We start from the raw sequence: 25,832 nt of genomic DNA on the forward strand, positions 1-25,832 counted from the left end.
GTATTGACTATCACAGAGACATGACATGGATATCTCCTAGCCAGGTTTAGAAGCATTAAGATCAATAAATGGCATACAGTGAATTCAATCATGCACACACAAATACAGGGAAATTTGGCAAATGCATAATTGCTTGTTGGAGGTAGAAACGACACATGTATATGAAATGTCTGCTGCTCTGTTTGCTCTTTCACTCTTTCTATCAGAGTGTCCTTGTACAGAACTACATTTTGACATTAGGTAAATAGGTAAAGGAGAAAGTGGTGTTCACTTAAGCGATGAAATGTATAAAATGTAAGCATTCAGCGTGGAGTTACTGTCCTCATTTGTAGCAATGACGATATTAATGCATAAAATGGGACCTTAGGCTATGCTGGTAGGTATATTGAAAATACTGCCTTGCTCTCCTTCATTATAATATATCAGCCAGCGCAGATAGGACATGTAAGGCAGGTACACGCTGTCTGCTGGATCTCGGGCTGATGGGAGCCCTGTATGAACCTTCGACAATAGATCGTTCACTATAAAACTCAATGTTTAAGAGAGCTAAAATTACATTAGAGCAAGATGGCTTATACCATAAGGACATGGTGTACTCTCAGCAAAGATGATAAAGATGATATGAAGGCTGAAGTAAAGAGCACGGACAGAGTGTTTTTAAATACACACCGCTTTGAAAGCTCTGCCGTTGGCGGCTGTTATGGTCATGATATAGCAATCCTATTTCCACACTTGCAGGTTTTTGTACACTGAAACATGCCTACTTGAAATTTATAGGGCAGCAATGTGATTTTTGTTTAAAAACAAAAAATAGAAAACCTTTAGCCTATGTTCAATGTTCGTGTTAAAGAAGTCAACCCCTTTGAAGTGTTCTTGGTATTAAGCCTCTCTCTCACTACTCTTTTGAACCAGGTCATAGTCATAAATATAAAATGTCCTCTATTGGCAAAAAGACATGCTTTATTAAATTGTGAACATGCTAAATATGTTATGTATAGGGAACTTCACCTAAGACATTGCACACTGTAAAGAAAGAGAAACATAGATCGAATTGAGAGTATGCATCAGGGATTATCTCTTTGTGCTGCAGAAGGAGTTAACACGCTCCTGTTGATTGTAATTAGAATGGAATTAGTAATTTATGGGATTTACAAACTGAAGCCTTCACAGTTGGTTGGAAAGATACACGGTTTAGGAGGAGGAGCTACATGCAGGTGAGCTGCAGGAGCTGCCGAAGCTGCCGAAGCTGCTGAAAACACAAACCTCACACCGACCTCACCACGTGCCTTGCTGCTCATCCATCGCCGTTCACCGCTCAGCCGTCCCAGGCTCCATTCAGTCGTGAGATGACAGGCAGAAGGCGTCTAGGCAACAATGGAGCCCGACATATCAGGCATATTCTGCCAAGGTGAAGAAGGTCAGATTGGGAGGTAGATCCTTCCGGTTCCAGGCAGCTCAGAAGTGGAACAAACTCCCTTTAAATCTCCAAATGGAGATATCTAAAGTTAAGTTTAGGAAGGCGCTTAAAACCTATTTGTTTTCAGGTTAGCCAGGGGGTCCCGGCCGCTGCCATTGTCTCTCACTCCATAGCTGGGACACGCCAGGATGGCGTAACCATTCGCTTTATAAATCCTTTTATTATCACCCTCACACCTACGGAGACTGGTTCCAGCAAATCTGGGTGTTTGGCGGCAGGTTGCCGTGGCTGCAGCTCTGGGCGCAGCGGACTTAGGCCCCACTGGATTTGAGAGAGTCGCTGGTTGCAGGTGCGGCCCGACCAGATTCAGGTGCGGCTTGACACCAGGGTGTGCACTCTCCCGCACTGTGCCTGCCCGCGTGCTGATACTTGTACTCCTGCCCTTTCTGCCAATAGGTCACACTGCTATCCTCTGTCTTTTCAAATGGGTACAGATTTCTCCCTTGCCCATCATCTACCACCCTCCACATTACTGCCTACCTGCCTATATTGCCTGTCTGTATCACCTGCTGAAGATCAGAAGAAGCTGACAGTTGAATAAAGGACATTGAGGATATTAAGAACCAAGTACACTCCCTAGTATAGATTGCTTCCTATAATACTGCACGGTGCTGTGCATTATGGATCTATGAACACCAGGTTTGAGACTAATCAACTATTAATCTTTAGAAGTTAATTAGCTAACGAGTTACACTACGAAAATATAAGGACAGAATTGTTTCTACTGCAGCACTCCCTACCATCGTCCAGCAAACTATTGGAGGTTAAAACATTAGGGGGGTGGGGGGGTGCCGGCTCTGGAGGATGGATCTGAATTTAACTGAACATATTTGAAACTGTGAAGAGTAACTGAGACCCTGAGAAATTGAGAAAGAGCTGCTGTCAAAATAATAGAGCAACACTACGATTCAGCCACATGGAGCTAGCAGGGGAGCTCAAGTTAAGAACTTCAGTGCTTGCTATCCGGTTGAGCGTGCTTACTGAGAAGGTTAAGCCCACAGTTATTAGGCCTCCAAACAGAATGGAAATTCAAGCTTAATTGTTCAACTATTGCGCCATTGAGGAGTACTCAAGGCATCGGTTTTCAAATCGTAATAAGGAGAAAGAAAAAAAAGCACCCAAGAAGTCTGGCAAGAAAGGCATTATGATTTCAGCAGGACCACTACAACCATCTTGCTCCCTCAACGCCTCTATATCCTGCTCGTACCCTGTAAGCAGTCTCAGGTCACAGGCTATTTAAATTAAAATAATTACAACTTAAGCAACGGGCTGCGAGTCTCACTCAGCATGCCTCTCGCACTTCAGCTGGTGACTGCCGTGCATCCTCAAGTAGCAAATGAGGTATTGCTACCCTCGACACTCATGATAATTCCAGCATATTACTACACGAACCAGGCCAGCGCAGGTCCACGCCTCACCCACAGATCATCAGGAGGGGAGTCTATCATTTATAGAAACAGCATTTGACAACTCCACTTTCTTCCTTTTGGAAATAAATGACTTAACGGGGTGGCTAACCCAGTACATCAGTCTAGCAATAGACTGGAATAGCACCACAGGCAACTTTGCTTGCCACCTGGTTCCTTTCACTCCACTGGAAGTGTCTACTCACCCTCCTGCTGGAAGAATCACCAGACCCATGACTTTGGTTCTTCAAGTTAATGCAACTTAATGTCCCTGTGGGAAGAATGCAGTTCACAACCTAAACCTTGTAGTAGCCAAACTGAAAGGATGACACAACACAATTCAAGTGCTACTATCTGGGATAACGTGGAGGCAGTTGTATTGACAATGTCTTATCATTCTGATTAACTAACCTGCAAGTGGACATACTAAGTGCTCTTGTAATCTCCATTATGGGCATCAGCGCAAAATTGTCAGCACTGACTAATTTGATCACAAGGGTACAATCAGACCCAGATGCTATATATCACTCTTCTCCTTGCTCCAGCACAGTTAACTCTCTCGTTAGGATACCACAAATGCTGGACGTTATTCTCGATCGGATTTCACCATCTGTCCAGCAGATTGGCCCAACTGCGAACCAGCAGGCTGAGCTGGAAACCAGCCAGACCTTTGCTTTGCCCGATGGCATTCCTGAACATGAACTGCACACAGGTTTATCTTGTTCCTTCTCCAGATTAGATTCTGGTAAGGCATTTGTGTTCCTAGCACCTGAGCAACTTCCTGCTTCAGAACCCATGACGTCTGGCATTGTAAATGGCTCTGAGAGTGCCACCGCCGCACCCACTTCTAATCCATCTAATCATAAAATTAACCCAACCACTGATGAAACAGTGGCTGCAGCACAGCATAGAGTGGCTACGGAACCAACCTATGAAACGGGAACGCAAAAGGCTTTGGAAAGCAAGATACACGTGAAGCACAGACTGCAGCTCACATTGTAGGCAGCTAGCTTCCCTTTACAGCGAGGCCGAAGCGGGTAATCTTGTACCTGTATGCCTGTAGATAAGCAGACTCCTTGTGAAACAAAAACACAGCCGCGGCCCGTGCAGGTAACAGCGGTGAGGCAGAATGAGGGAGGGGGGGTAGGGGGGGGGGGACATTTCGACAGACAACAATGAGGGAAACTTAAATAAATAATTAATTTTCCCTCGTCGTCGTCTGCCGAAATCCCCCTACCTGCACGGACTGCAGCTGAAAAAACATACAGATTGCTCTATTGCAATCCCGCATCAAAGAACAATTGTAAAGTGGATGCTATCTTGCGTAAGATAACATCAACTTGGGAGAATCAGCATGCGGCCATAGATGTGGCATCTTCTTTGCTAGACCCAAACTCACTAAATCTAAACCTTTAAACTGGCAAAACACTATGGGCCTCATTTATGAGGCCGTGCGTCACTTTTACGCCGCCGGTGCGTCACTTTTTGTGACGCATCGGCGGCGTAAAACATGCCTCCTGTTGCGCACTATTTACAAAGTGACGCATCTAAGCAGATGCGTCACTTTGTAAACCCCTGCGCTACAATATACCTGCGTCAGGTATAATATATGCAGAGGGGGCGTTTCCCCGCAAAAAGCCTCGTAATAGTGACGCAGTGAAATCTATGAGATTTCACTGCGTCACTTTTAGGATGCTGTTGCGTCAATGCGTTGTAATGGTTTTCGTTGTAAAACCTGCGTTGTAATAGCACTGCGTGGTAAAAGTTGTGTTGTAAAGGATGTTTCCCATTTTCAACAGCAGATAAAAGTTGTGTATTGTCAAAGTTAGACTTTGACTCGCTTAGCCTTAGAGGTAGCAGAGAGCTGGGTTTGATGTATGGGGTGTTTCAAGGGTATACAACCTTTAGCACGCATTTTTTACAACGCACTACCATTACAACGCAGACATTACCACGCATACCATTACAACGCATTGCGCTGGGAGGCGCTCTAGGATAGGGAATAAGTTTCATTTTCTATCCAACATCTTCCCTAGTGTCCACGGGGACTGGAGTTGGAATAGAAAATTATACTTAACACTATCCAGCACCACTAAGCGCTATGCGTTGTAACGGTATTCGTTGTAAATACCGCGTTGTAAAGGTATGCGTGGTAAAAGTATGCGTTGTAACGTCATACATCCGTTTCAAGTTTATTTATTATTGCGTGGATAATTAAAGCCATTACAAAGAGTAAAAACATGTAAAAAATGCAGTTTAACTTGATATAATACCTAACGTACCAATGCGCAACCACGATGTAATTTAATATGTTGATTAATCATTTAAAAAGAGGCCAAATACAGGTTTTCTGCGGAATATAAATAGAAAGAGAAGGAGGCTGGTTTCAAGCTTATTTTGTTTGAGTCTATTGGGAAATAACCCTTTCAGAAAATGAGTCTAATAGTGTTTTGATTATTACTGGTTGAGGTTTGCATCGGCCCTTCCCCTTTCAAAAATGTAGATGGGGTTCCCGTTGTGCATTGCCATTACAACAGGATGATCGTGCCCTTGAAATGATTCAGGTTAGGGTCAGAGAGCAAGCGCAATCGTGTGTATTAGAATGCGTGCATGGTCATCGCTGGTAGAGATGCTGGAGATGCCTATGAAAGTGCGTACAGTGCACTCTGAGCGCATTCTACATATTTAGCCCAGTTTCACCTGGAGGGTTAGAAAGAAAAGATGTGCAAAGAGCGCAGGAGAAATTGGAAGGGGGTGTGCTGCAGCCCTTCCACCCTGGACAGTTCTAAAAAAAAACTGCATTTAGTGCGATCTGAGCCCAGTATGCATGCTAAGCCCGGTTTTAAGCAGATGAGGTAAAAATGAAAGATCTGCAAAGAATGCAGGCGGGATTGAAAAGGGGATTTGCAGTGGCTGGTAGCATGGGGGCTGCCAGGGTGACAATCACATTTGACTGACAGTACTTAATTTGTGCTTTTTAGGACAGCAGAATAAAAACACTGCTGATAATTTGAATTTACTTCTAAAGATTGTGGTTGGTACCGAAGTAGTGTGTTCTCTGGGGTGGAAAGTCAAAGACATGAGCCGATTGAGATATAAATGAAAAGAGATAGAGGGTTCCAGCATGCAGATATAAAAAATGTTGTACAGAGCAACTTACAACTCAGCAGCTGTTATAGATGGAATTGAGGCTCTTACCATTTTATCAGCTTTGTTCAAGAATGTCACCAATCCAGAGATTGCTGGAGGGGAAGAGTCATTCAGAATGAAGTCAACCACTTCCTGAATTGTTCTGGTCCCTTGTTTGATCAGAGAATGATCATGACATTTTCTGCGATCTTCGGTTAGTGCTGGGAAGGAGCAGAGAAGATGGGGTAAGCACTCCTGAAATTGACCACAGAGACGACACTCACTGGAGGGAGGGTGAGTCAACCAAGGTGGAAGAAGATCAAATGATGTAAAGTTTACCATCCTGATGAGCCAAATTTGATTTTACAGTGCAAGATATTTTTGAACCTCTCTTTTGTTGTACCCTCTCAGTATGAGGTGTGCATGCTTTCTAGCCATGAGGGTCCTACTACCCTAGTCAAATGATTCTTTACGAAGTGTTTTATTTAATACTATTTTGAGAGTGTTTTTCATTCCATAGAGCTGTTGCAGCTTTGAGTTTCAGTGCTTCCCAAAAGGAAAGATTTCAGGGATTTAGGAATCCACATTGCCCATTGAGGATACCTACAATCAGATTAGGTTTTTCAGTGTGTCTAATTTTGCTGCACATGTTGAATGTAGATATTTATAGAGTCGATGCCTTCTGAGCCAGAACTTGATTGCACAGCTTTCAAGTAGAATCTGGGCTGCATAAAAGTGTTGTGGTAGTTGGAACGGTGTGCTAAAGACCAGACTCTGAGATTTGTTTAGGAAAGTGACCAATTCCCCAGGGACAGCTTCTGAGCAGTATCCCAGTGTAGGGATGAGTTTGGTTTTTACTATTTTCAATAAGGGCTCTGTGGTAAGCTGCTTTGTTTGTTTACAAAGGGTCTGGAATGCACGTTTTAGTGATGCGACCTTGGGTTGCAATTATTTCTCATGAGTTTGATGCCCCCATGTCATCTAGCCAACATTCAAGGTACTTATATCTGGGGGCTCTGGAACAGTGTTTTTGTTTAAATGCCATGTTCCAAGTTTGTTCCTTTTCTGCCCAAAGTTCACAACGTTGGTCTTTTCAAAGTTCACTGTCATGCCATCTGTGGTGCTATGTTCTTTTACGACATCGTTCAGCCTTTGTAACCTCTTACTTTTGGCCTAGGAGGATCACATTGTTGGTGTAGGGCTGGGAAGTGATAGGGCAATTTACTAGCTTTGGTGCATCGCTTACTACTGCAAAAACAACAGTTGATCAACAGAATACAGAACAATGTCATACATTCACCCCAGTACAGAGATCTGGGCCTAAATCCATCGTTTCTTTGCACTCCACACCACCCCAGTTCAGACATGGCCATGTGCAAATCAGCCTTGACCCTGTGCCTCATGGGAACAGTCTAGCCCGAACTGCCAAGCCATGCCCTTCCTGGACCGGAATCAAGCATCCTAGGACCGGTTTCTGGCTATCAGCCGTCTTCAGCCAGGATAGCTTGACTCAAGCGGTGTGAAGAGCATGGGACTCACGTCTGAGCATACCCATCCCACTCGGGGTGACTTGGCAGTTCGGGCTGGACTGTTCCCATGAGGCACAGGGTCAAGGCTGATGTGCATATGGCCATGTCTGAACTGGGGTGGTGGGGAGTGCAAAAAAACGATAGATTTAGGCCCAGATCGCTGTACTGGGATGAATGTATGACATTGTTCTGCATTCTGTCCATCAACTGTTATTTTTGCATTTGTCACCCCGAGTGGGATGGGTATGCTCAGACGTGAGTCTCATGCTCTCCACACCACTGGAGTCAAGCTATCCTGGCTGAAAATGGCTGTTAGCCAGAAACCGGTCCTAGGATGCTTGATTCCGGTCCCGGAAAGACATGGCTTGGCAGTTCGGGCTGGACTGTTCCCATGAGGCACAGGGTCAAGGTTGATTTGCATATGGCCATGTTTGAACTGGGGGGTGTGGAGTGCCAAAAAACGATGGATTTAGGCCCAGATCTCTGTACTGGGGTGAATGTATGACATTGTTCTGCATTCTCTCCATCAACTGTTATTTTTGCATCGCTCACTACTACATCCAGCACTGGGTCCAAGTCGCTCATTAGTAAGTTGAAAAGGGATGGGGCTACAGCGCACCCTTGTTTAAATTCTTGCTTTATTTTGATCTTGTCAGAGACGGAGGAGTTGTCTAGTTTTACTCTGGCCCATGTTTTGTAGTAAAGTAGTTGGATACCTCAGGGCAGTGATTCGGTTATGTCCCAGATTTTAAGGTTCAACCAGAGGAGGTCCTGACTTTTCAAGAGCAACCTAGCTCTGTCGGCTCTCTTGGTAACCATCTTTCTAAGAGCTGTCAGCTCTTCTACTAAGATTCTATCATGGTCTAACTCATGAATTGTTCTGATTTTAAAAAGGGGAATTGAGACGACCATAGCTGCTATTGCGCGATCTCTCTTCTGGGCTCTGGCGTGAAGGTACCGGGTCGTGTTCTACTCTCCCACCTCGAGGCCTGGGTGGAGGAGAGTGGCACTCTCTTAGACATCCAGTATGGGTTTAGGAAATCAATAGTCATGGAATGCCATTGTTTGAATATCTGCCTCCTCCTAGGAAAATAGGTAAACAGTCAAAATATCGAGTAGAAAATATCGAATGGACATAATAATGAGTTTAAAATATAGAATGGACAAAATATCGACTGGACAGAATATAGACATCAAAAATATCGTTTTTGAGGTAAGCAATGTAATATCGAATGTTAAAAATATAGAAAGTTAAAATATCGAAGTATATAATATAGGTTATTAAAATGATCGAATTTTTAATAATATCGAATTTTTATAGTGTTTTTTATGTTATTATATGTGTGAAAAGTGTGTATTTATGTTATAATTTATTTTAATTAATGAATTTTGTTTTTTTAATTATTTTTGCGCAATTTAATTCTGTACCGGGTTGTGGGTTTATAGGGGAATAGGGTGGGAAGTAATTTAATTATAATTAATTAAATATGTAAATTTATTTATTGGTATTCATTTTTAATTAATTGTTAAATAATTTATATTTGGTAATTAATTAAATTTTAATTGGCAGTTAATTTTAATTAATTGATTAATTGCTAATTATGTTAATTTGACTAATTTATTTTCTGTAGCGGGTTGTGGATTTATAGGGGAATTGGGTGGGAAGTAATTTATTTATAATTAATTAAATATGTAAAATTATGTATTGGTATTTATTTAGAATGAATTGTTAATTAATTTTTTATGGGTAATTACTTAAATTTTAATTGCCAAATAATTTTATTTAATTGATTAGTTGCTAATTATGTTAATTTTACAACTTTATTTTCTGTAGCGGGTTGTGGTTTTATAGGAGAACAGGGTGGTAAGTAATTTATTTATAATTAATTAAATAATTCAATTTATTTAATTGTATTTAATTTGAATTAATTGTTAATTATTTTTAATTGTTAATTAATTAATTGTTAATTTGTAATTAATTTGTATTATTAGGTAACTAATTGCAATAATTAATTTTAATTTGTAATTTTAATTATTATATTATATTAAATTGGTAATCACTTTTAATTAATTTATTATAGATATTAATTCATATTTTTTAAAATAATATATGAAGTATTTACTTTCCCTACTGTTGCACTCTCTGGAGTGGGAATAGTAATTTTTACCCCTACGCTATCCAACGCTTTCCCTACTGTTGCACTCTTTGGAGTGGGAATAGTAAATTTTTACCCCTACGCTATCCAACGCTTTCCCTACTGTTGCACCCACTGGAGTTGGAATAGTAATTTTCACCTCTACGCTATCCAACGCTTTCCCTTCTGTTGCACTCACTGGAGTGGGAATAGTAATTTTTACCCCTACGCTATCCAACGCTTTCCCACCTGTTGCACCCACTGGAGTGGGAATAGTAATTTTTACCCCTACGCTATCCAACGCTTTCCCTACTGTTGCACTCTTTGGAGTGGGAATAGTAATGTTAACCCCTACGCTATCCAACGCTTTCCCTACTGTTGCGCTCTTTGGAATGGGAACAGTAATTTTTACCCCTACGCTATCCAACGCTTTCCCTACTGTTGCACCCACTGGAGTGAATGATTGAATGAATGAATGAATAACATTTTATTTGTGGTTACTCAAAACCATTAAAATACGACAACAGGCAACAGGAAAACATTGTTATAAAAAGAGTAAAAGAAAGCATAATTAAAATCTAAAGTTCATTAAACCAATTTATGCTCGCCCGTCAGTTTTGCCTGGTCTCACTCAGCGGGGCGGGTAAGTCTCGATGGTGTGAGAATTCACAATCGGGGCCAGTGGTTTAGCTATGGGGGGCCATCAATTTCCGGCGTGACTGTTCGATTACTTTGCTGAACGTAGCCATGTCTTTCACTGTTTCCAATAGAGTGGGAATAGCAATTTTTACCCCTACGCTATCCAACGCTTTCCCTACTGTTGCACTCTTTGTAGTGGGAATAGTCATTTTTACCCCTACGCTATCCAACACTTTCCCTACTGTTGCACTAACTGGAGTGTGAATAGAAATGTTTACCCCTACGCTTGCAATCACTGGAGTGGGAATAGTAATATTTACCCCTACGCTATTAAACGCTTTCTCTACTGTTGCACCCACTGGAGTGGGAATAGTAATATTTACCCCTACGCTATTAAACGCTTTCTCTACTGTTGCACCCACTGGAGTGGGAATAGTAATTTTTACCGCTACGCTATCCAACGCTTTCCCTACTGTTGCACTCATTGGAGTGGGAATAGTAATGTTAACACTTTTGCTATGCTTCGGTAGTAATATTGTATATTTTTAATAATAATATATGTTTAACAAATAAAATTGTATTTTTTATAACTTAAATTAATTATTTAATAATTTTGAGGTTATTTAAGTATTTTTAAGTATATTTCAGTTATTTTTTTTAATTTTACATTAATTTGAATAAATTCGATATTTTTATAAAGTACATATTTTTAAACGATATTTTTGATTCGATATTTTTTTACTTACCTGTTTGTAGGTAGCACTTCGATATTTTTGTAGTCGATATTTTGGAATCGATAGTTTAAATGCCTATATTTTTGTAGTAGGTATTATGTCAGTGATCCAGGAAAATAGCATATTGAAATCTGCACTTGGGTTTCATGGACCTGTCCAGTGACTTTGATCTGTTTCCCATACTACATTATGGGGCATAAAGGAAGACCAGGGCATTGACAGATCCATTATGAATACAATCAGAGAAATATGTTGTGATTCTAGTGCTGTTGTAAGATTTGGGTGGGGGTGAGTGCTCTGAGATGTCTAGGGTGCTTAAGGGTGTTAGGCAAGGCTGTCTCCTGAGCCTTTCTTTTTTCTCCCTTTATATCAACCATATGCAGAGGGAGCTACTGTCAAGGTGCGGCAACATGCCCAAGATTGTAAAGCATCCAATTCCAGCCTTGTTATACATTGACAACACCGTAATCGTGGGCAACACACCCATCGCACTGCAGTGTCTCTTGGATACCTTTGCATCCTTTATGGAGGGGCCTGAAATGAGGATAAACATCAAAAAGTCCTTTGCAATGTTCTTTGTGTATTGGAAGGACTCAAAGCCAACCTTTAAGCTCCATGACACTCCTATCAAGCATGTGGTTAATGTTAGCTACCTAGGGGTAACGTTCAACTGCAGGGGATCTTGAGAACGATAGTTAGAAACGAGCAAACAATCAGTTAGCAAGGAGCATTCATGTTTTTTTTTTACTTTGCTCCCAAATTAGGCAAAATATCACTTACCCGTATGCTGGCCATATATCATGCAAAATGTGTTGGTATAGCAATTTAGGGGGTACCAATGTAGGCTATACAGGTGGCATGCATCCCCCTACAGGTCACAGAAGATAAATTCACACACCGTCCAACCGTCCACTGCCTCCTTTATCTCTAAAAGGAAATTAGGGCTTCAACATATTGAGGATGTCCTATGAACCTGACCAATGATGTTATGGCATAGGGTCTAGGTCAGGGGTCTCCAAACCGGTCCTGGAGGGCCGGATCCATGCCAGATTTTTGGGATATTCCCATTGAGATACATGTAGTAATTTTAAAAATCTGGCATGGATCTGGCCCTCCAGGACCGGTTTGGAGACCCTCCCCTTTAATAGAATGATAATTGAGGATTGACCCTGTCCCAAGGTCTTGAGATCCCTATTAGGGGCACAGCCATGGCTTTTGGTAGGCGGGTCCTGTCTGAAGACCGTTTACCATATTTGCTGATGATAGATAAAAACACTCAGGGCCATGTGCTATTCCAACTGGGAAGGAGAGTGGTGGGGGAGTTGTATCGGAACTTCCTACTGTCGCTTCATATGTGCAACTTAAACCATCGAGGAACATCCAGACACTTTTTCGGGATGATGTATCCGATTACAAGCACTTTCTCCTTCTTAGATTTTGATTGAGCCTCTTCATGGATTAGCGACCTTTCCTTGGTGTAATGATTGGTCGCACGCAAGTCTTGTCACCCTGCCCGTGCGATCAGAAATCAGCACAGAGCACTTTACATGTGATGTTTTTATTCACTTTTTGTTCTCTTTAAAGGTCCGCGGTATTAAATCCGTTATTGATTGGGTATGATTTCCGCCATTGCAAACAGTACTTATTCAAGAAGCAGATAACATTTTACAATCTGTCGGCTCAGAGGAGATCACATTACCACATATACCTTTTTTAATCTGATGCAAAAGGCGAGGAAGTTGCTTGGGTAGCGCTCCATGTAATGTGCGTTCTTCCTGTGTATTTTGGCACTATGTGCGTAATAATATGTCATTTCTGATGTTTAGATTTTCTGGGAGCATTGCGAGGTACTGTATTATTAGCAAACTTAATACAAATATAAAATGTATTGTTTGCTTCGACCATAATCACATCACGAGTTGCAATAAGTCATTCACGATCATTTTGGTTTTTGTGTCCTGTTCATTTGTTAAAGAAGCCCCCAGACAAGCTCTTTAAATGTCGATAGCTTATGCCCTGTACTTTGAGGTTGTGTTTTACATCTATTTTGGTGTTTGTTTTTATTTTTTCCAAGAATGTTAGATGAATGTGTATTGTCTTATTGTGATTGCATTGTACTTTGCGGTCTATTTTAATATGACAAAACAACGTTAAATTGATTGATTGATTGATTACTTTGAGAGTATGGCTATTCCCCGCCTGTAGTCCCCCATTCGAGCATGTTGAAGTGTCATGTGGTACCACACCAGTTAAGGTAAGTATGGGCATGTCATGTGCATATATTCAGTATTTGTTGTAATCATTTTGACTCTATCGAACTCCACTTCTGGATAGTACACGCTTACTATGACAAAGAACTCTAATGTATTGTTTATCTGCCTTTGTGGTGTGCTTACCTCATTTCCAGCCTGTCATCTCCAAAAAGCCCCCTTTGACATTTTGTCCTTTTGATTGATTCCTCACATCTGGGACATGTGAGGATTTCGGGGGCCTAGGGTCAAACTATTTGGGGGCCCCTGGGCGGAACAGCTTTGAATGTATGATTCAGTTTCAGCTTTTTCATACCCTCTTTGGCCAGATTGTTAACAGACAAGGTCTTCCAAATTCTAAAAGTGTCTACATCTAATATTCAGGGTCAGTGATATGTGCTTTTTATTTGTAACTCATCAGGGGCTTTCTAATACTGTAAATAATCTCTGTGACACTTTCTCATTTCTCATATGTGAGGTCCGTTTTGACCTAAAAGAAACTTTTTTATGGATGTTACCTGAAACATAAATAAAAGAATTGTCTGCAAAATGTCTGTAACAGACTCCCACACAAAACCCACATTCAAAATAAATTAAAGGAAAATGCTATTTAAAGCTATCTGTTTAAGAACTAATCAACGTCATCAGGGCAAGTACTTTTGCAAAACAGAGCCGGCTCTATCAGGGCCCCTCCCTGAAAGGCTGTGAACCTAGACCAGAGCCCACTTTGCCCCTGCCTTAAAAGGTCTTTTCCTCCTACATCTGATCCACTGCCCTCAATTCTCTCAATATCTGCATTTGCCACTCGCCACTCCTACCTTCCCATCTTCCTGACAATATCATATGTCCCTCTAAGTAAATAAATACACTCCCACCCCTCTCCTACTGCATGTGCTCCAAGACATTTTTACATATGAGTTCACCCTCAGCATCATTTCAATTGTATTTGTAATTGCATTTAGATAGAGCTTACTACCCCTGAAAAGGCGTTGAAGCAAGCTACTCTGGAATCCCAAAAGGATTAGTGATGAATTAGTATAGGGAAAAATTGTATTTGAGATGTGGAAATGTGAGTTTGTTAGTTGGATTGAAGGGATAGTGGAGCGATTGACGATGGAAGGGTCTATAAAGTGTTTATTAGGTTATGATAGCATTGGGAGGAGGTCTGGGATGAGCAAGGTAGAGACGACAAGGGGCATCTTAATAGGCTGAATAGGGAGAAAGCTGAGGTATCGGATAAGTCTGGGAGGGATACATGAGGGAAGGGTTTAGTAAGGCTTGTTTGTGAGATCTGTATAATAAAAGAGGTTTGAGATTATGCAAGGAGGGGTAGAGGAGGGAAGAGTCTAGAAAGGGTTATTCTGGGGATCATAGTAGTAGATTGACATTTGAGAGGAGTCAGAGAATGGAGGTAGAGGCTATATTAAGAGAGGTATAGCGTGAGAAATAGGGTAGTGCATTGGAGATAGTAGAGAGTGGAGGTAGATGATATATTGAGAGATGTATAGGGTGAGATATAGGTTAGTGCATTGGAGAGGCTGAATTAGGAGTAACGTGATACATATAAAGATAGATAAGTACATGAAAGGTATATAAGTATAAGGAAGGTAATATATCTAGATTTAAGTTGAATTTAATAAACACAGACTTAAAGGTGCTGTAGTACTTAAAGTTATTTTATTTGTTTTTATATATTTTTTCCTTTTAATAATTCAATGGTGAAGCAATTGTAGATAAATAGTTAGGATACAAATTTGCTCATGTATTCAATGACCTGTATACAAGTTAAATATAGAATAATATAACCATAGGGAATATGTACATTTGTTAAGAAGACCTAACAAATATCTATATATTTATTAACATAATTATTATACACATTTATACAAAGTAACAGACATATCTCGATACATGCATATAGTTCAAATAAATGCTTACATACACAATTCAGAAAATTCTTCAAGGTGCAAAACTACTCCTACCAGTAAGTAACCATTTTGTTTTGCAGAGTAAATCTTCTCTGGATTCACATGGTGCGCACTGACTTTGTACCTGTATCTAATTTATTATGGTGGCTGATTTTGAACTTGTAAACACATCTCCTTACTCACTTATCTCCACTTGACCTCTGAGTACCAGGAGGTCATTCACCATTTTATATCGATACTAAAGATCAGTTAACTCCCTCTGAGTCTATATATTTAAGTCACTGTCTTGATAAGACTATATATAAGTAGTGCCTACAGGTTCATGAATGTTCATCGTGTGTTGAAAATGCAATGTGGGACAAAAAATAAACTGCTGCACATTCACAAGCAAGTGTGAACATTTTGAAAAAGTGTTAGAAGTGCAGTTTCTGAATGTTAAATGTTCTATCTTGTTCCAGAATCTAACTGCAAGAGAGCCGTAAGCAAAGGCTATGTGTGTGGATTACTGCGGTTCTATGAAGACTGGCATAGTAGTGACGCTTCCAACAGCTACGTCACGATTCGCAGAGCTCTCCTGCGTTGTCTCAAGCACATCACCAACATCCGTGCAGGCAGAGAAGCCTTTCTGCAAGCCAAGGGAATGGAAATTCTCTTCACAACAGCACAGGTCAGTTCTCACTTTATGATCATGCAGCGCTAAACTTATGTGCACATTGGCTGACAATTGTCTAAATGCATTTTCTTGTCTTCACCTTGATGTGTTACTATAACGACTGAACTTAGCATCTATTCCAGCTATACAAATCCTGCTTGATCAGGTTATATTAGATTTGGCATATGGGGACTCAGCCGAGACGCAAGGATTCCCGTACATTTTTAAAAATCTACATTAAGTAGAGAGATCGGGCAGTACGAGATGCATTTTTGCCTATCTTTCCCTTGGTTGGGCAAGACCACAATTGCTGCCGCAAGCATAGTATCCGGGATTGGATTGACGCTCCTAAAGGAATTAAACAACCTTGTTAAGATCGGCGCTAAGATGGGACAGAATTTTTTGTAGATTAGGGAGGGGAACCTATCCGGGCCCGGTGACTTGAGCATTTTGAGGTGCAGAATTGCTGCAATGACCTCCTCTATGCGGATGGGAGCGTCTAGTGAGGATGCCTGGTCTGGGGTCAGTGTGGACATAGTGACGGATTGTAGGTAATCTGTGGTGTTGCGATCGGATGGAGTGTCCGCTACGTACAGCTTCCTAAATAAAATGCCAGAACACTTGGGCTATCTTTTGATCTCCTCTGACTTCCCCCAGTCCATCCTTCTGCAATGAGGAAACCATTGCTCTTTGTCTTTGGGTTTGCAATCTGTTCACAAGTAACAGGCCCGTACGGTCCACCCAATGTAATAACATTTGTTTGAAGAGGATTGCTGCATATTCCGCTCTGTCCAGGTCTAGTGCGGCTAATTGTGCCCTGGCTGCCTTAAGTTGCCTCCAGACCCTAGAGGCCCCAGTCCTGCTATGCACTTGTTCCATTTCCTGTACCTCGGCTGCTAGGGTGGATCTCACCTCCTTGCGTTCCCTATTTTGGGCGGCCCGATCACTATAAGCTCCCCCTGTACTACTGCTTTCATCGCCTCCCATAGTGTCATGACCGCTATGTCTGAGTTCCCATTGAGGTTGAGGTAGTCTTTGATGCATGCACTAAGTAGCTGATCCACCACTTTGTTATGGAGCATAGTCTCTTTGAGTCTCCAGGTTCCGGGCAGGTGGGCTCGTGGAATCACTTGTACCTGTACCGTCAATACGTTGTGGTCTGACAGGGCCATGGGTTCAATGTTCACTGCTTGATCTACCGTGTTAACCTCCCCAGTTCACAGGAAATAATCTAAGTGAGCATAAGGCTTATGAGTGTGGGAGTAAAATGTATATTGTTTCAAAGTTAAGTTGGCTGCCCTCCAGAAGCCTATCAATCCTATCTCCCACAACTATACCTTCCCATCCCCCCCATAGAAGTATGACACTTGCGATCTGTCCTATTTGAGTCCATGACTATGTTTAGGTCCCCCCCTACCAGTGTCATACGATGCTGTGGAGCCATTATGTCTGCTAAGGCAGCCTGAAGAAATCTCTCTTCCCCCGAGTTAGGGGCGTATACTGAACTGACCACTAACAGTTGTTTACCAAATTGAATAGTGTAGGCCAAAAGCCTCCCCTTCAGTTCTGCCACTTTTTATGAGAATAGCTGCCCCGCCTTTTTCTCCTCCACTGAAGAGAAATATTGATGGGGAAATGCCCTCAAGTGCATGCAGTGGTTATCTTTGGGGAGCAGGTGTGTGTCTTGCAGGAGACACATGTCGGCCTCTGCATGATCTAAGTAGGAAAGGATTGTGCGCCGTTTCACTGGGTTGTTGAGCCCCTTGACATTAAGGGTAAGTATTTTCACCAGCTCTGTAGTCATATTAGGTAGTTGCGGGCCGGGCTGAGCTTGCCCCTTTGCTATGGCATATCCCTGTGCGGTAATGCAGCTTTGTGTAACATGAGGCTGTATTTGCCGGCGTAAGAGTCCTTGCATGAAACACTTGGGAGCCACCAGGATTCCTTGAAGGAGCACTTTATGAAAATCGTACATTGCCCCACCTCCCTAACCCCAAGAAACCCGACAGTAAATTCCCCCAAAATTGTCCAGAAGTCCCAGTACATGACCATGCCTCCTCATTGAAACATGTTGTAGGGTGCATCTCGTGGCCAAAGGTGCTCCCCCGTCCCCGCCTACGCGCCGCCTACGCGCTGCCTCTGGTATTGCTATAATCCACTTATCTGACCCCCGGAGTAGTTCATTCGCCTGTTCCTGATCCAGATTCAGCTATAAGAGAGGCCAACACCGCCTGGCGCTCCTGTGTCATAGTCTCTGGGTTCGGCTTCAAGAAGGTCCCCGACCGCCTCCGACTGCTGATTCGTTGCCATTTCTCTTGTTGACCTTTCCTGTCGCCTCCCGAGGATTCAGCTGATGAGGGCCGGTCAATGCCCAGGACTTGACATGCTTCCTGCAGTGATCTAATTTGCCCAAGTTTGCCATCCTATTTGAAAATGATGTGAAAGGGGTGCCCCTAGGACTAGGAGATACCTTGGTTGCGAAGGTGGGTCATGACTGGTCAAAAGTCTTTACGCTTCTGCAGCGTGATGGCTACCAAGTCCTGATCTAAGGCAATGGCGCGCCCCTGGTACGTTAGTGGTTGTGCATCACTTGCTCACCGCAAGATTAGCTCCTTAAGCTGAAAATCTGGCAGGAATACCAGGATGTCGGGGGGCCCGAAGCCCTCTGCTGCAGACTGACTCTGTGAGCCCTATCTATTTTGATTGCAAAGTCCTGAGATTCTTGCAGCATGTGGTGGAAGAGACCTTGGGGAAACCCAGTGATGTCTTTGCCTCCCACGTTGGGAGAGACACCCTTCACCCATATGTTTTTTCTACGGGAGCGATTTTAAAAACCTTCCGCATGTGCCTGAAGATCAATTTGTTGGGCCTGCAGGCGGATCACTTCTTGCTGTAGTTGCTCCGGTTCCTCATCCCGGGATTGTTTGTGGTCCTCCATTGTGGCCACTCTTCCTCCCACTGCGCCCAGGTCCCTGCGCACCTCCTTCATCTCATCGGCGAAGTCTTTTTTGAGGGTGTGTAGGTCATCCCTCAGAGCTGGGAACAGTTGTGATAGGAAGGCTCTTGTAACCGGTTAATCCATTCCACCTCAAGCCCTCCTGGTGCGGCAGGGGAGGTGCGGCCATCCCCTCTGCCTGCCCCTGTTATCTTGGTGTACATGTCGTTCACATTCCTGTCCTTTTTCCCCGTGTGGTAGACATGTCTAGGCTGTAGTTATAGGCATGGGATGGCAGTCCAAGGTTGTGGAACATCACCTGGGGCACAGGGAGGCAGCTAGGGCCTCTACGCTGGCAGCATGTGGGGGAGATTGTGTGACCACCCATCCAGTGGTCTCTCGGCACTACATCTCCCTTTGGCCTGATGCGGTGCGAGGCCCCCTCGTGTCCAATATTCTAGATCGGCCCCCTGCGCTGCAAGTGGAGCAGAGTGTCACGCGTCCCGCCAATGTGCGGCGTTAGTATGTCGTGTTCCAATGTACAAAGGCATTAAGGGGCCCCACTAATTCTCCTGGTAGCGTGGAACTGCGAGTGTCAGTGGTGCCACCAGTGCAGCCTCTCTTGTCGCTTGTTGGGCCCCACCCTGGTCCGGGCTTTTTCCTCAATTGGCCGGGCCGTGATCAGGGGAGGGTTCCCTGGACACCCGGCAAGAGCTGCGCCCGTGTGACAATGCGGAGGAATGTCCAAGTCTGCTTCTGCCCCAGGTAAGATCTGCACTGGGTATTACGGGCTCCGGTCCAGACAATTGAATCCCAGGGGTGGGGTCGCCAGGGCGCTCACCTTGACAAAAGACTCTGTAGTCCACTGTACTTTGCAGGCAAATGCCCACCAGCAGAGGCCCCCATGCTCGATGGCACGGAGGCGGCTCTGCGGGCTGCGAGTTTGGATGCTCTGCTTTCGTATCCTCTGTCTCCCTCAGTAGGCCTCGAGGAGATCAGCCGTCATGCGGCCTGGGAAAGCCAGGCCCGAGCCACTTAACATCTAGGCCTCCCTTGCAGGCACAAGGATCTCTATCAGCACTTCAGCCATCCCTCTAGATCCTTCACAGAGTACGGGCCGCCATCTTGGACCTCGGGGAGCAGTGTTCTCGAGGCGCCATTTAGTTTAGTCTCCGAAGCCAATGTTGGTGGAAAAGCATACGCCTGCGTTCCCACAGCTATCCCAAATACAGCCAGGGGTCTAGAGGTCAGAAACAGCACTAGGAAGCGCCCCGGCCGGCAGACGGGAACCGGGAGACGAGCGAGCCACGTCCTATCCTCTCGCCATCTTGGCCATGCCACTCGCTAATTAGATCACAGCGTGGTAATTTTTGGCTATCTCGGATTTGTCCTTTTGTGCGCCCAGAGACTGGTAGGGGCAAAACCTCTGCAGTGGCTACCAATTTGGGCTCTTTCAGAACGTCTGTCCCTGGGGCTGGTTCCAGGTGATCAGGCAACTGAGTCTTAGAGTCACTGCTGAAGGTTTGGGCTGGAAATAAACTTTTCTTGAGCCAGGAGCTACAGCACAGTCCAAATCTTTGCTAGCCCACAGTGCTGCAGCTGCAGTTCTTCTGATGGTGCACCCTAGCTTTGTGCACTTTCTAGGGAAGCAGAGGAGTCTATCTTTGGTCCTCCCTCCGATTCCAGTATGATCTGAGGGGCAGGGTGCCAGTGGTGCCACATTTTTATCTGGAAAGAGGAACAAGGGGATCATGTGGTCATTAGTTATTGGGCTACTGGCCCCTCTCCCACCTAGTGACATGTTTCCTACAAGGTGCGCCATTTAGCTAGCCCAAAGAGCCCTATTATTGCACCTTTGAAACTAGCATGACCCTTCCTTTGTCGTCAGGAGCACGGCAGCCTAACCTAGAGGTGTGGCTAACAGTGGGCTACACGCCCATGGGAAAGACATTTTGAGGATGGATTTTCTCTCTCTGGTTCGGTCTCCTAATTTTCTGTAGGATAAAAGCCATCCTGCTCATGGGTCATGTTGCAGTCGACCCTTCAAATGTATCTTCCCCTTTGAAGCTTGCCTTTCCGGCTATCCTGGCAGAGGAGCTAACACCTCGCTCTGAGGCAGCTGCCTTTGTTCCTGTGCTGGGGGTCATTCATACGTCTCCCCAGGTGGGCAGAAAGCTGTCGGTTTGCTGGACTAGCTGGAGTGCAGAGGAACAACTTTCTAAAAGCTGCTTTCTTTAATAGTTACATTTAATTCAACCTGGGCATCAGGTCAGGTATAATGCCATGATTCATTTGATACCTTACTTAACCCAATTAGGCCGTCCCATTCAGTGGTTAACCAGACTGGGGGGGCTACTAACCTTTCCACAGCAAAACAACAGTTTTTTTAATAAGGCATATGAAAATTATATGTCCTACTTGTCCTACTTAACAATATAAAGCTAACTACCATAGGGCTCTATGGACCTTCCTCGGGGGAGACTTACATTTATTATTTAGGGAAGTTGGGCTTTGCCATTAGTTGTAATGGCAAAGTTGAACTAGCAGTGTACCTTTAGTGCTGCGCTCTAGTGGTTGGGCTCTATGACCGGCGTGACTATTTGAGTCAGGGAATGCTGGCGCGCGATCATACAGATTGAAGCTAATCTAACGGCGTGGAACGCTGCTGGGAATTACTGACAGTAGCTGAAGAAAACGCCTGATACTTTTTTATTAATTACACTATTCTAAGAATATTGTCCTCAGAAATGTTTAGAAATGTTTAGAACTCTGTTTTAACTCTTTTTAAAAAAAACTGTGAAACTCGCTTACCCGCACTTAAAATGTACTCATCCACATTTCGCTACTTTTGCGGGAATCGGGGAATCAGAGCGCCATTTTGAGTGTAGGACCACGGTACCTTTAGGGCTGCGCTCTAATGGTTGGGCTCTATTACCGGCTTGACTATTTAAGTCAGAGAATGCTAACGTGCAGCGGACGCGCGCAGCGGGCGCGCCAATGGCGCGCCGGCGGCCCGCCAGAGGCAAGCCCGTCTGCGCCCGTCCGCGCCCTTGCCGCACCCAGCGCCAGTTACGCTGCTCGAGGCCACCCACACCAGAACCGGATACTATATTCTAGGAAAGAGCTACTCCTTATTGGTGAGAGGGATGAGAGGGGCAATCGCATTTCTTCTATTGCCAAAGGGATAGACAGAGAGATTCTGAACTGTGGTCTGATCAATAGCAGATCTCAGATAAAGCATCACCAGGAGGTGTTTAATCTGCTAGAGCTCAATGACTTAGATGTCCTCTTTTTAACAGAAACTTGGACTAGTTCTGACTCCTCGGTTGAAATAGGTTTTTCCTGCCCTGAGGGTTATAAAATACTCCATAAACCAAGGGCTGTCGGTAGAGGAGGAGGGGTCAGGCTAATCTTTAAGGAAAAGTGGAATTTCGCACCTCTACACGTAGACACGGCAATAGGAGTTGAAATGCTGGGCTTTTCACTTCAAGAGGCGAAAGGTAGATTACTCACAGGAGTGGTCTGCTATAGACCCCCAGGCTCAGATACCCATTATCAAGCCTTATTTGACACCATTACCAACTTGAGTCTAACCCACTCTAAATGGTTTTCTTATGGGATTTTAACCTGTGGGATAGTGATAAGCCTGATAGCCATCTGAGGGACTTAAAGTACACGTGTGAGAACTCTAACCTACATCAATTGGTCCATCAGCCAACCCATTCGAGAGGGCATACTCTTGATCTTCTGTTCGCAAACCCAAATGAGACGAGGGTGGTGGAGGTACTGCCTCAAAACTGGACGGACCACTCCCTTATCCATTTTGGTATTATACTCCCTGGAATAGAGAGTGGTAAGAACCACAGGGAAACTATCCTAAGGGGAAGAGAATGGTCTAAACTGGTGAAAAGCGGCACTTCTCTGCCGCTTCCGAAACAGAGCCTCTTTGATTCCAACATCTCCGCTGGAGAAAACTATCAGACCTTCTGCACCTATGTGACAGATACTCTGGACCTACTAGCCCCAATAAAAAGGCTCAAGAATAGGAAAAAGAAGTCGGCCCCCTGGTACAATGAGGAGTTGAAACTATTACGCTTAGCGTGTAGAAAGGCAGAGAGGAAATGGAGGAGGGCCTACTCTGAGACAGACAATATAGACCTGAGACTTTTACAGTCTTGGTACAAAGAGTCTATTGTCAGAGCCAAAGCAAGTTTCTATGCCGAATCCATTCTGCTGGCACCTAACAGTACAAAGGCACTCTTCAATATCTTTAAGGATCTCTCCAGCCCAGGCTGTATGAGCAACAAAGTGGTCGCCTCGCAGGTGCTATGTGATGAGATTGCCTCTCATTTTGAAGAGAAAGTTCTAAAAATTGTGGGGGAACTTCGATCCACAGACCATAGCAGTCAGGAGATGTATGAAGAGTTCCATGCTGATACCTCCCTGGACTGCTTTGACATCCCTACGGAGGACTCTTTTAACCATCTTGCCCAAAGTGTGTCTTCGGGATCTCCCCTAGACCCCCTCCCACATAAAATCTGGAAGTCTTTTGGCCAGGAAACCTTTCCCTGGCTACGACAGATATGTTGTCAGTCCCTGGAGGAAGGAGAGGAGCCAGATGCATGGAAGCAGGCAGTGGTGACTCCCCTGCTAAAAAAAACCCTCTCTGGACCCTATAACTCCTTCGAATTTTAGACCCATATCCCTTCTGCCCTATCCTATCAAAATACTGGAAAAGTCAGTTAGTAAGATCCTATCACGTTATTTGGAAGATAATCTGCTATTGGACAAGGACCAATTTGGCTTCCGTCCAGAACACCGCACTGAGACCACCTTTACAACAGTGATTGGCAATCTTCGAATGCGAGCTGACAATGGGAATTCCTCGGTACTAGTATTACTAGATATGTCAGCCGCATTGGATACAGTGAGTCATACAGTGCTAATGGAAAGATTGAAGAGTATTGGGGTTAGAGGAAGGGCCCTACAGTGGCTCCAATCCTACCTGTCAGGACGACAACAGGCGGTGTCTATGAGGCCCCTCTTCTCTGATAAAACCATAGTACATCACGGAGTACCACAGGGCTCTGCGATCAGCCCCATCCTTTTTAATATCTACTTACGCCCCCTGTTCCCCATTATTAAATCTTATGGAATTGACCTAGTCAACTATGCAGATGACACCTAACTGGTGTACTCCCTGGAAGGGAAACAAGCTGTGTCTATGGACACCTTTCAGGAGTGTATGCACCAGACAGCTGGTTGGTTTAGGAGAAACACTCTTCAATTCAACGGGGGCAAAACAGAGGTGGTGTTCTGCCCGGCCACAAGAGTGTCACGTCCACTACCAACAGAATTCAGGCTTACTCCTGAGGAGGTACCACTGCTCCCAGCAAAAACGGTGCGCAACTTGGGTGTTTGGGTGGATGGAAACCTCCAAATGGAATCGCAGGCCAACAAAACAATTAGCGTCTGCCTCTCCCTGCTGCGCATGCTAAGGAAGATTCTCCCGCTTCTTCCAAATGATAGTCGCTCCTTGGTGGTTAGGAGCATAATTCTAAGCAGCCTGGACTATTGCAACTCTTTATATCTAGGTGCACAGCAATACATTATGGAGGGGTTGCAAAGAGTCTAGTCCATGGCAGCAAAGTTGGAGCTTAATAGACAGCGCAGATCCTCCACTGCCATGGCTTTGATCGAGCTTCATTGGCTGCCTATTAAGGAGAGAATTTGTTTTAAATCTCTCTGCATTGTTTACAAGGCGGTTCACGGTCTGGGACCTGCCCCCCCACAAGAGAGGTTCACTTGGTATAATCCCAGGAGGAAACTCCGATCCTCTAATGCTAATTTGATCACGGCTACTAGATTCAAGAAATCTAGGATGGGGGGGGCAGAGCTTTTAGTGTGGTAGCTACACGATTATGGAATGAGCTGCCGCAGAACCTCAGACAAAGCGATTCACTGACCTGCTTTAGGAAGAATTTGAAATCTTGGCTATTCCCTAGGAGCTAAAACTAGATTGTAACCCCGACAGCTTCTATTGCTATAACGATTTCTGCAATCTAAGCGTCAGGATACCCGTAGGGTGACAGTCATGCGCTATATAAGTACCTTCTTTCATTTCATTTCATTTCATTTCATTTCAGTGTAAACCCTGTCCTTTCAGTCTGCAGTAGCAGGCTGGAGTCCATTTTGTCCTTGTCACATGCAGTGTGGTATAAACAGTGCTGAAGCACTGTGTGAACTCTCTCCATTATATGACTTGGGCACCATATACCTGGGACATATACGTAAGTCAGCCGATTGGGTGTATCCAGTTCAACATATGTTTTGGAGGAGGTTGGAACACTGACATTGAGGTCTAGTTCCCGGGCCCGGCAGAGAGGGGTAGGTCCACCCGAGGAGGCACGGGATAATACAACCAGAAAACTAAGAGGTCGAACCCGTAGCTCTACCTGCCGGGTGCTGTTGTTGTAGCTCACCTCCACAAAGATAGACAAATACAGCACAACACAGGTACTTTTGACCCTTTACACTTATTGGAATAATGTTCTATAGCAAGTTGAAGGCACTCTGTAGATACTTTAATGAACCACAAACGCTTTGTTCATATTAGGTCCTGAAGAATCGCTAGTCAGTGGACAAGCAGCGAGAAACATGTCGACCTATTGATATACTCATTAGTCTAGTCTCGTACCAGGGGGACATTAATTCCCTCCGAGCCTATTCTATATTTCATTTTGATTTGGAATAAGGGACCGCTAGAATAAACCTGATCCTGGTACCCTTTACCCCAATTTTAACTCTCATAACGTCTACACAGCACTGGCCCCATACCCACACTTCACCCATATGGCAGTTGGATATAAGATCTCCTCCAAAGAGCCCCTCTTTGAGGTGTTGCCCGTTGGGTATTGCACTGCCGACCCAACGAGGAGCACTGCCGATGATGAAGCATAACACCTGCAGGGTCGTGTGAGGCTATTATATCCAACATATTGGATACCCACGTGTTTATC

The 25,832-nt window shown here is 44.1% G+C and overlaps 1 protein-coding gene across 2 annotated transcripts in view; it reads left to right on the forward strand.

Moving 5' to 3' along the window:
• AGBL1 (AGBL carboxypeptidase 1) overlaps nucleotides 1-25,832 on the forward strand; it is a 3,462,078-nt gene that overhangs the window by 806,554 nt on the left and 2,629,692 nt on the right. For both annotated transcript variants that reach the window (XM_086958112.1, XM_086958114.1), the window contains exon 7: nucleotides 15,685-15,893. In XM_086958112.1, the coding sequence (XP_086814238.1) occupies nucleotides 15,685-15,893 (209 nt within the window). The remainder of the gene's footprint in view (nucleotides 1-15,684; nucleotides 15,894-25,832) is intronic.

The sequence above is a fragment of the Lissotriton vulgaris genome, chromosome 2_1, assembly GCF_964263255.1.
Source record: "Lissotriton vulgaris chromosome 2_1, aLisVul1.2, whole genome shotgun sequence".
Taxonomy (NCBI): domain Eukaryota; kingdom Metazoa; phylum Chordata; class Amphibia; order Caudata; family Salamandridae; genus Lissotriton; species Lissotriton vulgaris.